This window comes from Anser anser (assembly GCF_964211835.1).
Source record: "Anser anser genome assembly, chromosome: 4".
Lineage (NCBI taxonomy): Eukaryota > Metazoa > Chordata > Aves > Anseriformes > Anatidae > Anser > Anser anser.
In genome coordinates this window covers 7,202,361-7,216,161 of record NC_139724.1, presented here as the reverse complement: position 1 = coordinate 7,216,161, position 13,801 = coordinate 7,202,361, and the positions used below count along the sequence as shown (strand labels likewise).

Below are 13,801 nucleotides of genomic sequence, written 5' to 3'. Positions count from 1 at the left end.
CAACAAAAATGTGCGCCAAGCAAAGGTGGCAGATTTTCGTCATGTCATTGCCACCTCTATCCAACACAAACCCAGTTTGTCCCTGCCTGCGCCATTAAGATAACCAAAACTTCTCTGAAATGCGCAATTTGAAAAAGGAAATTGCACTTCAAAAATAAAAGGCTGACTTGCATTAAGTGTTTATACTCATATTCTCACGCACGCTTGTCGGAGTTTTCCAGCCTATGACTGCACCAACAGCCAGAGACCTTTGTGTTCCGGACTTACCATAATGGCTGTGGCTATTCCTGCTCTCATGCGTATGGAGGAATATATGGCCTTGATGGAGGCAGCCCGATGTACCAAACGCATACCACCAGATGACATCTGCAATCAGTTACACTTGAAACAGCTAGTATCTTCAGAAGATCGTGCATTTGACATAGTCTCCGTATTTTGCAGCCTCAAGCCTCTAAACTACAAAAAGCAGAGGCACTTACACATGCCTAGACTAGAGGCAGTGGTCACAAGTCATTTTGTATTGCTAAAGTCATCAGTTTACTGAGGGTAGATCTGTTCCCTTAACAAGAATTCAGGGAGCGATACAAATAGTCTACACCATGCTTCGCTGGTGACTTCTCCCCACACGTCCTTAGTGCTCCCTCTTTAATTTTACAAAAAAAATAGGTGCATTGCCACTGGATTGCCATGGAGGGACTACTGACTTACAAAGGATTTAATTTGTTTGATTCTGATCCTTTATATTAAGAGGCATTTTTGGCCCTAAGTAACTGCTATATGCATTTAGAAATTAAGCTGTTGTTTTTGTTGGGTTTTTATTCTGTAATTAGAAACTCTATTTCCAGTAGTAGTTACCTTAATGAAAACAAAAACAAACAAGAAGTGATTCTAAGAGTACCAGCAGACTACAAACCTATTTTTAATCTGCTGCAATCCATCATTAAAATAACAAGCATCACATACAAACCACCTTCAAATTCTTAACAATGATTGTATTAGCTATAATTAAAGAGCAGCCTACTCTCATTTCAACACTGGCTTATCATGCTAATCTCATTGCAGGTAAAATTTTGGTTAAATGGTTATCACCTGTCTTAGGCTCTAATAATTAATAGCAATATACATTTTCTCATTTGTTCAAAATCTAAAGAAGGGAAGACTCTCAAAAGTATTTTACCCTTTCAACCACAGTTGTTGAATTTCTTTAGGGAAAAAATATACTCAAGTTTTAAGTATGTAGGCTAACCTCACAAACAGCTCTCCAGTCTTTTTTTCTTTATTTTTAATTGTGTTATCTGCATTGAGGCTAGCCTTTTCTCTCTTAAGCCTGATAAAAAAATAAAAATGAAATGAAGTGGAACAAAGAAGCAACATTAACTTTCATAATTTATTGTTTTAGACAACCCCGACTATTGCCTGTGACAGAAAGTAAGCCAAGCAGAAAGAAAATAGAAGTGTTTTTGCACTGCCACTTTGCCAAAGGATGAAGTCACAGGACTGATTTCTGTGACCACCGGCAGTGCCTCCCACCCATGCTGCCACCCTGCAGTTCTCAGACTGCTGTACAGAGGGCACGGAACACAGGAGAACACGCATGAAAGACGAGCTGAAATGTGCTTGGCTTGGTTTTTAAGTTTCAACATTTAAAATGATACTTGAAAGTTTTCTTTATTAATACGGGTTAATAAAGAATAAATCTGACAGTTCACTCAATTCTATCTCCTTCATTATTCAGACAATTTTTGATCTGGCTGAATAAACCCCTGCAGTGAATTCTCATGAGCAATTCATTTGGGTTTCAGAGTTCTGTGCCTTTTGATTGGAACAATCTTTTTGTGGTGTTTTCCACCTGTAAAAGTAGAATTTCATATGGAGGTAGATTTGAGAAGGAGCAGAGGGGAAAAGTCTCTACGCAGTAATCAACATAGCAATTTTCAGACATAACCTCTGAAAGCAATGATACTGATGTACCTAACAAGCCGGAAGGACTTTCTGTAGTGCCTTCCCTTGAGCTAAGCACCAGAAGAATATTTTTGATATTTAGTCACAGGCTCTTAAGCGGAGCTTACTCCACTGCTGTTGTTGCCTTAGGTTGCCTCTTTTAAAGGTGACTGTGCAAGCTGGATTCAAAAAACCTCACAGAAAGCCACAACACTCAGAGCAAGTGATGCACGAGGTTCAACACAACTGCTAAGCTCCAGGTATTACTTACACAATAAAGAAAGGCAGTAGCCAAATAGCATAGGACTTCCTGCTTCAGGACCAGGAGCAAGATGCTCCTCACTTATCAAGAATATTTTCACAAAGTAATTAGCATCCTGAATGGTATCAATGCATAAATTTCAACTAGATTTGGATGCACAAAAAAAAAAAGCAACAAGGAACAATTTGAAACTCATTCACCCTTTAACAGTTTGGTACCCTAGAAAGGCAGATAATGACCCTTAGAGACAGCGGAAGACTATATGGCTGGACACACCACCAGCACAAATCACATACACTACTGCCACAATCCTACCAGTGACACTTGCCAAGATTCTCTGAAATCAACTGCAGATTGAAAACATGCTCCTGGTTCAGCACAATGAATCTTCACAATTGGTGCATTTATGTAAAGAGCACGGATTTTACAGAGTTTAAAGGCAATTTAGAACTACTAGATTCTTTTAAACTAATTAAAATGTTTTGAACTATAGCAGATTTTCCATTTAAAAGGCAAAATCTTCACAGAGAATATTATATACACTTGGAAATTATTCTATAAATGTTTTATCTTGATAAATTGCAGAAAACCAAATAGAGAAAGTATCCATCTCAGCTCTGATAGCATTTTTTTTTTTAATGATTTAAATGCTAATGAAAAAGCGTCTAAAGGCAGGGAGAAGCAGAAAAAGAACCCAGCCCAGAATAACATCCTTCTACAAGCATCACTTCCAATACTAATGCTCTCGGAGTCATGCTCTTCCTAAGTGAAGGCAGGTAATATTTATAGTATCTCTTAAGAAAGAGCCTGCCAGTGATCTCCTCTGCACTTTCCAGGCTTTGGTGAAAGGCTAGCTGCACAGCCATCAAGCACAGATGAAAACAGGAGACAGCTTGTGTTAGCTCCGAAAATGCAACAGCATTCTAAGCAATAGGGGCACGCATCTGCACAGCAGCTCCCAAATCAGATAAACGTAGTGGTTTATCTCATCAGGATATAGTCTCCAAGTGGCAATGATCAGCTAACACAAATGCTGTTTGTCTCTGTCTTGCTATTAGTCCACCCCCTCACACTCCTCCAGTTCCTTTTCTTCTCTCTCTTAACTGTTCCCAGCTTGATTTCTATACCCTGGCTGCTCTACAGTTGCAGGTATGGTGTGAATAACACAATCAATTCCCTTTCCCTTCCCTTATGTATAAATCCTTATCCTCTATTTTTTCCTCACGTGCACGTACACACACACGTGCACAAAGGGGGGGGACACTCCAGTTCGTGCACGACTGTTAGATTTTGGGTTGGCTGGGGGCGAAGGACTAAAAGGCAAACGTGTGCTGGAATTTCCCTCTACCCCCTTCTGTCTTACTCATTTCAGCAGCTCCGCAATCCAAACTGGGGGAGGAGGAGGGAACGTGGGTGGCTGTGATTTCAGCAGCAATCCCACTGGATTCCCACACCTCCTTCCAATATAAACTACGACCTAAGATGGAGCTAAATTAACCTGAGGCCAGAATCAAAAGGAGAGATAACTAGGCGAAGTGAAGAAAGCACAAAAGGCAAGAACAAAGGATCTCTTTATCTCTAACAGGCACTACACAGTGCAAACATCATGCTTGTTTTTGAAAAGAAACCCAAGGAGCAAAACTACAGAACTACCGAGTGCTAACCCCAGTTGTGCCACTGATTAAGTGATCATAAAACAAATATGCAAGTTTCAAAATAAATATATCTTTGAGAAACAAAATAAATAATGTGCTGTTCTGTGTCTTCATGAAGTAGCCCTAGAAGAAACGCCAACATGCTATATTGAGTCATTGGCATTTACATGATGAAGGAGCATCCCTACACTAAAATAAAAGTTAAACGGTCAGAACGAAGGCCTAAAAGGGCTAGGTATTTGCAAGCAGGTTTTTTTTTTTGGTTTTGTTTTTTGTATTTTCACTGGTGCCTATTTTTAAAATCAATACAACTTCTGTGCTGACTTGAAGCCCAATACAGATTTGATCCTCCATTTCACAGCCTCAAATTAAGCTTCATACCTGAAGGGAATCTACGACTCCACGATTTCACTTTGGATTATTTGACTATGATTTCTGCACCACAGCAAGTTAACTATAAATGGATTATTTATAAGAACAAGTGAGGTAGTTGTAAAGAATACTGTCTGTAGTATCCACTGCCTTGGCAATAATGATAGATTTAGGCAGCTGCTACTAGAAAACATCAGCTCTGCCAAAATGTCAGATGCTAATGTCTGAGGCAGCTCAATTAAGCTACAAGACGCAATCACTTTGTTCTACCAGGGATGCAGGCAGGCATATTTCAATCCATATCTGGAACTGACAGAAGCATTTAGCGAAGGAACAGATCAAAAAACTGCAATACATACAGCCTTACATCTTCACCTTGTTTCAGAAGTCTCAGTTTTTAAGCCGCGAGTGATTCGACTTATTATGAGTTCTCAATAAAGCATGCAAAATAGCTGGAGCAGTGTCAGCTTTAATCAGCAAGCCAATTAAAGGATTTAATCAAGTTCACTTTAGCTGTTCAACAGTATGTTTATATCAAATTATTTTTTAACAGAAGTTTAACATGGAGGTTCTCTATTCTAATAACATTTTCAACAGTGATATGTAAAGGTAAATAACTGCTACAATAGTAAACTGCACTCATGCATACACTGAGAGTAAACCTAACCACTTTAAAAATTATAGCAAATACGTCTTCATAACGTCTGGTTTATTTATTGAGTCAAAGAACTGCCTTACACAGCCATGTAAAAGCAGTGTAGCATCATTTGTTTTAAATAAGGATGCAAGCGTACAATACAGTTAAAGCAGCTGAAGTTACTCACAAGTGAAAGATACCACTACTTGGCTGAGGTGCAGAAAACGACGTTACAGGGGACCCCCAGCACCCTGCTCAGGGTGCAGACCCCTGTGATATAGCATCTGTATAGACCCCTGTGATAGCATCACAAACAACATTAAAGACAGCCTTTAAAGATAATTTTAATGAATGCGATATGGTAAAGATGGGAAAATAAAAATTCTTGTGATTAACACTTACCCTCAGAAGCAGCAGGCATCCAGACTTCCGACTAGCATTAAAGCATTTAGGCTTGGCGTCTGAAAACACCAGCTACTTGGGAGGAAGTTTTAGGATTTGACCATGCAAATGGTTTTCTTCGAGACAAGTAAATATTTTAGTTATAACAGTGTCCTGGAAATCCAATAGTGTCCTCAACAGTAATCACGGTATGTTAGGTTTAGAGTATAAATTAAATTACTGAAGTGTGAAATAGAAAAGTTTTAACTAAAATTGCTTTTACTGAAATGTTAATTTCAGACAAACTTTGACGTTGTGCTAATATAGACAGACTTTACATTACTTGTAGGCCGCTAATAAGCAGTCTTGTTTATTTTCCATGCTGGAATTCTATCTCAAACTGCTTCAAACGTAAAAAACAGAAAGAATTGTTTTAGTTCAGCTCTTCAATTGCATCAGATCATTTAAATGTGTGCTACAGTTTGAGGCCATTTTAAGCATTATTGCCTTTTTACTATAACGTGGGCATAAATACTTTTATTAGCTCATCTTAGCATTCATCACTGTGTAAGCGTAGAAAGCTTCTAGCTAAAGTTCTAACTGATGCAGTTTAAAGGAGAAATGTACGTGGAACATGAGGAAACATTCAGGCCCAGGAGGCCTGACCATCCCATGGAATAATGCCTCTGGGGAATATCCAGAAGCCTCAAAGATCAGAAAGGCACATGCTGGCAGGAAAGGGCTTTCCCTCTATAGTTTTTATGAGCCTACAATCCAACAAATGATTCTGACGGTCACCAGAGCTGCTGCGGTTGTTCCCACATGGGCCATTCTCAGATGCCTACAGCCTCCCCCCAGCCAATCAGTTTCTCATTCAAATTGCTGAAACTATGTGTCCTCAGTACAATACAAACATAGCAAGCAAAACAAGTATTTAAGTTGTATTTCTGTACCATTCTGACATTCAACCAACCCAATGAAATTCTGCGCCCTCTCCCAAAGACAGTACAATGAAACTGCAAGTGGGTGCGTTATCCTTTAACATACTTATATGCCTATTGGAAATGTGTATTTACCGACCTTAAATTATGCAATGCAAATAACAAGGAAGGCTCTGCAAGCAACAGTGTTTTCTGTGTGTCTACAACATCTATAAACATGCAAACTCCAAAAACTAGCATTTGTAGAGGCAAACAACACAGCCAAGGAACAGACTATTTCAGAAAGCTTTGCACACAGGATAAAACACAGTAAGTGCATTCTCAACAAAGGATGTGAAAGTTTAGGTAAAACAAATATATGCTCTGGTTCTATTTTCCTGTTCTTCTAAATGAGAGACTGATAGATGCTAGCTCCACGCCATGCCTGCACGTGGCCTGGCTACTGTCACCATGCCAGAAACTGCTGTCATTGCTACTGCTGGTGATGGTACCCAGGCAAACAGAATTGAGAATATCTGTACACAGGCAGCTAGCTGCCTGTGTAATGTGGGTGTATTACATATAAGCACCATGTGCAAAAATGCACAGGTTTATAAAGATGTGTATGACTTAGATTTTTGTGTTCTTAGTTCACTAGAGGAAACTTTTCTTAGTAATGATGGGCAGAGACTAACCAAAAGGTGCGTACACCGAGTATACAGTGAGAGATGCCACATGTTACAGGAATAAATGGAGTACATGCTAATTTATTTTAAAATACATAAACAGGAAAAACACTTACCTTAAAGACCCCAACACAAGTCTCTTACAAATTTATTCACTCGTGCTATCATATATACAAAAGATATCATGGTATTTCCTTTCAGTATCTGTAAAACTAACAACGTCTTCAAGAAACATAACTCAAAAGGTAAAAAAGATGCACAATGAAATATATTAGACAAACCACTCAAGTTCTGGATCTACTCTGGAGTTGATGTTGTTTAAGAAGGTATAAATTTGAATCACAGAAATGTTAAGGTTGGAAGGTCATCAAGTGCAACACACTAGACTCAAAACTGAGCCAATTTCAAAATTAGATCCAGCTTTAAAGTTAGAATTGGCTGTTGCCATCAGTTACTTTACTGTTGAAATAAAATTCTACAATATGACCGTTCACTTCTTCTGTTTTATTAATCTGGAGGGGATGGAATAACACTATTTAACCTTTTGTAGAGATTTTTGCAGATGTAGGAAAACAACAATATATCACGTTTCAAAAGGTTTTGTTGCTCTGAAAAGGACCTGTGAATTGAGGCCCACTAATGACAATAAATCATACACCTAGTAATTAAAGAGAACACTACAAATATGATGAGGAGAAAAAACCCTCCATATGTAGGATGTGACAAAATTAAGGTTTCAAGTACAACCTCTCTCGCATATGCTACAAATTCCTTCATCATATTGTCACTTTCCACCTTTTTCAATGCAGTGGACAGAATAAACCATTGACAGTGACCAATTTCCAAGTTGTGGTCTCTTCACTTGCATGAAGTATGCTTTAGTTACAAAACTTTTATAAACCCCGGTCTGAAGACAGCATGGTCAACTTGCTCACATCCTTTCAACACCACTCAGCATAACATTATCTCATCACTTCAAAAAGACACGCATGACTTACTGTCTTTGCAACACAAGAGAGCCAAGAGGTCTGTTTTACAGCTTGGGACTACGCAAGACAACATTCCCATCGAAGCCTCAACCTACAGTTTTTTTTTTCTGACTAAACACATTCAAAACTCCCCAAAATTACCATTTTATAGATAATGCCACAGAAGTCGACACGTACACTTATGCACTGAAGTCAAAGAGGCAAGTGCTCAGCATGCAGGTAAGAGCGTTCAATGAAACGCATATAATAAGGCCATATAAAACTATTCAGGCAATCCTAAATCTGGCATCCCCAAGTGTTCTTCGGTGTCACTCCAGTAATATTGCCATCAGGGAGGTTCAGAGTTATGCTTCCTTTTAGCCTTTTGAAAGAACCAATTAAAAAGGAGCTAATTTCACCACAAGCCATTATATTGCTAAGTACATAATATAGGATGGGGAATTCTAAGGCTGCTATACAGACATCTTGCATCTGAACACTGAACAGCTGTAGGCTAGTGGTACATCAACCTCATCGAGCCCATGAGCTTAAGAAAAAGACCACATGCCTCCAAGAGAAGATGGTGTAGATGAAGTCAAACAATTCAAAGCCATGGAAGGTGGCAGCATCCCCGTTCCCTTGCTGGCTGCCCACTCCCCTGGGGATGAAGGCTGGCAGGGATACTTACTTCCAAGGTATTGCAGGCAACCAGACAGCATCCTGGTAGCCCAGGGTGCCTGGCTCGCTTCTTCCCCAGGCTAGTGAGCTAGAAGCCCCCACAACCCTTGTGGAGCCCACGAGACAGGTCTGTGCTGGTAACTGCTCCTACCACAGGCAGCTGCCACCGCAGCCAGGCCCACACCACCATGTGCCCCCTCCGCCTCCCAGCCCAGGTGCCTTGCCCAGCTACCCCAGTACCCCGCCAGCCTCCTGCTTGGCCTGCACAGCCACCAGCCATCGCCTGCTGCCTCAGCGCTCTTGGCTCCTCATTCCCCTCATCTCCCAAGCTTTCCACCTCCATCACGTTCTCGGCCAAGACAAGTGGCCAGTCTCAACCATTTCCCTGCTCTCTTCTGAGCAGTCCTTGGGACCATTTTTAATACCTACTTTCAGCCTTCCCCTCTACATAGCTTTTATTATTTTGATGCAATTCTCTCCATCCTTCCAAACTCACCTTCAAAAGCCAAAACAAAGTTGCCTAAATGCTTTCCAGATGTAAAAAGAGATCCCTGAAAGCATGGACTTGGAGTCTCTTCTTAGCTCAGGCTCTGGTCAGACTCATACCAGCAAACAGCAGCCCTGAGGAACAACTGTGGGATACTTCACCTTGGTTATAAGCCAGAGCTGTAACATACATATATGCATAGTTTGCGTGTAGCAAACTGTAGGAATTTGAGCTAAAGTCTCAAATGAATTAATCAGGAGAATTTGGAAAGCCCTGACAAATTTGAAAACAAAATATATTAACTCAAAATGACAATCATATTGGTACTTCCAGCTCACCACTGAATCAGAATAAGTTTTACACAGATACAAAATAATGGATTATGCATTCCACATTAAGACTCTTCGCAGAACCTCTGCCCCATCCCCTAATTATACAAATCATCTTCACCCTCTAATCAGGGTCTTCTATGTACCCTCTATCTCATATTACTACTTATAAGCAGAACTATGATATTTTTTCTGAGGAATATTATCTCGCCCCTCAAAATGAACAAAAAGACATTTCAAGCTAAGGGATAGCTGCACAAGGCTTCAAGAAAAATAAACTTTTCATGTTTTTTAACAAGTATCCGATTGCACTAATCCACAATGCTCTTATTTCAAGAGTTAGTTTTCTCTCTCCCCCTTTCCTTTTTGATGATCATCATCTCACCAACCAGCTACAGGGATATGTTTCTAAAAGATGAATGCATCTCCCACAAAGAATCTCATATTAATGATTAATGACTGACACTCTTCAACAAGACTGCCTGCCATGTCTGAAATCTATAAATTTATTCTCTTCTCCACTATATCAGTGATTTTATTTTTCTGTATGCTTGAAAAAAGCCTTCCTCCATTCCATAGTTATTTCTTGATTGCCTGTATACCTTGCACTTCCACCACGCCATCGGTCAACTGATATTCTCATTAGCCAGTCATCTGCTGTCATGCTATTCATACAAAGCAAATTGTCAGGCTTGCAATGTCTCACAAGCTTTGCCAACCTCCCTTCATATTTTTTATTTCTTTTGATGATCACTTTCACAACTCCAGCTTTCATGTTTGTTCATACAGAACATTAGCACTTCTCAGCTACCCCACTAACAAGCATTAGGAGTCCAGCCTTCCTACGCTAGCTTAAAAGAGAATGCCTATCAGCTACCCTGAAGAATGCTGCAGTACCACAATCATCGCATAAGAATAATTTCAAAAGCAAGACGTAGGCTAAACTGAAAAAAGAATCAAAGACTTAAATTATACCAGTGATATACAATCGGGTAACCTTCAGGAGATTAATCGCCAAAATACAATTCAAAACAAGCCACACACCTTCAAAAGCATTTAAGAAGCAATAAAATTAATGTTCTTTTTTTGTTTGTTTTCAAGTATGGACTTATGGAAATGAGTCAGGACACAGCAGACCTATCCCACAGTCTCTGTCTCTCAGTAGGTTAAATATTCCACAGAACAGCAGGCAGAATTTCTGCACGTCTGCCACTCAGTTACGGACAATGGTACTGCCTCTCCACAACTTATTCCATTTAACATCCTGAACAGCCTGTATTCTCCCTTCAAAGAAAATGTCTGTTGAACACTATTCTCAGTCTACTCAGGGGATCCTTTTATTCATCCTATTCCCTTTATTCATCCTTGAGCTGCAATATGATTGACATCTTTTCCATCAGAATTGTAAGGCAGCGTGACAAGCTAATTATTACATAAGAGATGATATACATTACCTCTCCAGGTCAGCCCAGAATCCCTTATTTGGATGTCATTTTAAAAATTATAGGCTTTAATAACTTCTGCATCATTCTAGTCCAGACACTATGCTCTTTGGTGAGATGAAAAGTTTTCCTGAAAATGAAGGCTTTCTATTTCTATGTATGTTTTTGTGAATGCTACCAGTACAAGACAAATACCGCTAACACTTCTAGGTTAGAAAGAATAGAAGAAAATATTTCTTTGATTTTTGTTCGTTTGCTTGGGGAGGTGAGGGGGCCTCCCCAGGAACAAAACAAGTGACAAAAAGACTTGCCTTTTTAAACCAAGTTTATGGTTTGGTTTCACAGTTTAAGCTGACTAAAATTAGTTATCTTTTGCCCCACAACTAACTTTCTGTGCCACAGATAGATCTCATGCCAAAAATGTATTAATATCTGATAACAGCAACAAAACAGGGGAGGAGGCACATTAGAACAAGCAAATGCATTCATACGTTCAGAATGTAGTCGAGGCAGGAGACAATTAGAGAAGGAAATTCAAAATATAAGGCATTTCCTGAGGATTAATGAGTGGGTGGTAGTATTTGATAGTCAAGGGCAGAATGGGTTCTGAAGCCAGCACAATTCATTAATTCCCCAGGCAACACAAACTGGGACTCTGTTAATTTTTTTCCTTTTTGCTGTACTCATTATTTTCCTCAACTTTTAATTAAAATTTCCATTTACTGTACCACCATCGTTCCTTCAGAGCCAAACTGTGTATGTCTGAATAGTGCTACTATGGTAAAGGACATCTATAACATTTTTGGATTAATTCCTGGTACAAAAGGCCAGACACCTTTTTCAAGTTTAAGAAAGTCCTTCTAATCATCTCATATAGGCTAAAAAGATTGTCTGATTTAGAAACATTGGGAGTTCAGCAGATATGATCATCTCCTCTCTTACAAGCTGCTTGATGGCCTCCATTATCTTAGTGCTAAGAGACAAAGAGAGTATAAAGAATTGAAGAGCGTAAGTTATTCTCAAGCTTCCTTTCAGCTCCTTAGGAAGCTGCATCCACTAGTGTATTATTTAACGCGTCCTAAAACAACAACCATCACCTCCACCATCATAACTCCATACTAACCTGTGACTGGTGCATCTATGTCCAGCAAATTTTTTTCCTGACGAAGAATTGAAGCTCCCTCTGTTATTATTCTCAAAGCAACGCTTTCTTCCAGTCTCCCTTCTTTCATAAGGTGTGCCTTTAAGATATCCACACGGGGTTTTCCATCATTATCAAACACTTCCTTAGCTGTGAGCCGGTGACTTGGAGGAAATGGGACAGCTGCATGAAGAAAAAAAGTGTCATCACTTTTTACAGTAAAGCCTCTATTACTAATCATGACACATTTCAAAAAAAAGTCATCTCTGCTGCTGAACAGTACTGGAATGAATTTCCTACTGCCTCTTATATCTTGTGGGTTAAAGGGTACATAAATGAAGATATCACTGAAGCATACGTATTCTGCAGACTGAGTTATCCACGCATATGAGAACAACTGTTTCGTGTTTATAACAAAATTGAAAGGAAGACTTATGCCACATTTACAGATAGATATGTGCAAGCAAAACAAAAAAAGGCATGGGGATTTCAGGGAAAGAAGGGAGTGGAGCTTCCAGTGCTCTGGTAGCACTGCAAAGCATCGACATGGATGCACAAACCAGTGTGATATTTAATTTCTGTGCACAGACATGCACAGATACACTCCAATTAAAATGCTGAACTCCAAGACTGTCCTCTCTGTAATGACTTGGGAGGAGGTAGAAGATGTCTTCTCCAGATCAGTTACACGAGACGCATTCCACCACCACCAAAGCACACCTGCACGCAAAGCAGACCACTCCAGCAAAAGCTGCATCGGCCTGGAGTTTTAAATAAATTAATAAATCAGCTGGTTGCCCTAGCAACACGGCAACGACTAGCAATCTGCGCACTGCCGTCACGTACGGGCTCGGCCTTAGAGCAAACTTCAGACGCTCACGCCTTCCCTCTCCCGAAGCCAGCTGGAGCGAGAAGGCTCCGAGGTGATGCTGTCGGCCGCCAGGATGAGGCTGGAGCGTTATCCCAGCTTAACCCCCTTTCCCTCACGGTTCGGTCAGAGCAGCATTAGGCACTGCCTGCTGCAGGGTAATTGCACTGCTCCCCGCCACAGCTGCAGGACAGTCAGATTATAGGGGAGCTCCGAGAGGGAAGAGGCAGCTGCAGGGCTGACCTCGGCCCTGCATCCCCTGAGCAACCTGGGCCCTGCCAAGGGCCTTTGTCCCCTGCCGAGCCTCTTCCTGGGAGCTCTGCTACACTGTGAGAAACGAGACACAGCAGACCAGTATGTCTGTTGGTTTCAATTTTCTTTACATTTCACGATCCCTGTGCGTTGGAAGCAGCCCACAGATCACACACATCGTTTAAAGCCTGACCCAAGAACTTCTACCAGAAGTAGCGGAGCAGATAATAACAATTTCATTCTGTGCAGTTGTTTTCCACTGATACTTGAAACACACATGCCTTCAGAAAACACTTTCTTTTTTTGTCTCAACTTTTTGCTGCCCTGACTCCAGTAGTCCATGCACTGAAATACTCTGGTGTGGACTAACGAATACGGGTCTATGAAATTCACTGAAACCGGAGAACAGACCGAAAAGGGAACAAAATCGGGAAGAGGTGAAGTGCTGTCAAGCCCCAGACCCCACCTGGATTCATGTGTGCAGTGAACAACAAAGTTGAAACACAGCCCTTGGTTTCAGAAGGGCCTTCCCCAGATCCATTACAGTTTTCTCACGCAATCTACAAGAACTCCTAAACTGCTTTAAATTAGTTCATGCTTTGACTGCTACTTCTATAATTAGAGTTAAACTGGTAAAGACCAAAACCTCATTTTACTTTTTGCAACTACTGTGGTTAGGCGTAGCCCACGACACTCACAAAAATCAGGAGGTTTTGTGCTTTGTGTCTCTTTCAGGTATACCCACCGTAGGCCTCAATTCCTCAAAAGCAAGTCAACGATCT

At 40.4% G+C, this 13,801-nt stretch overlaps 1 protein-coding gene across 6 annotated transcripts in view; it reads right to left on the bottom strand.

Annotated features, from left to right (window-relative positions):
- Positions 1-13,801, bottom strand: part of PPP3CA (protein phosphatase 3 catalytic subunit alpha) — a 278,936-nt gene that overhangs the window by 104,684 nt on the left and 160,451 nt on the right. For all 6 annotated transcript variants that reach the window (XM_083835543.1, XM_083835544.1, XM_083835547.1 and 3 more), the window contains one exon: positions 11,882-12,082. In XM_083835543.1, the coding sequence (XP_083691669.1) occupies positions 11,882-12,082 (201 nt within the window). The remainder of the gene's footprint in view (positions 1-11,881; positions 12,083-13,801) is intronic.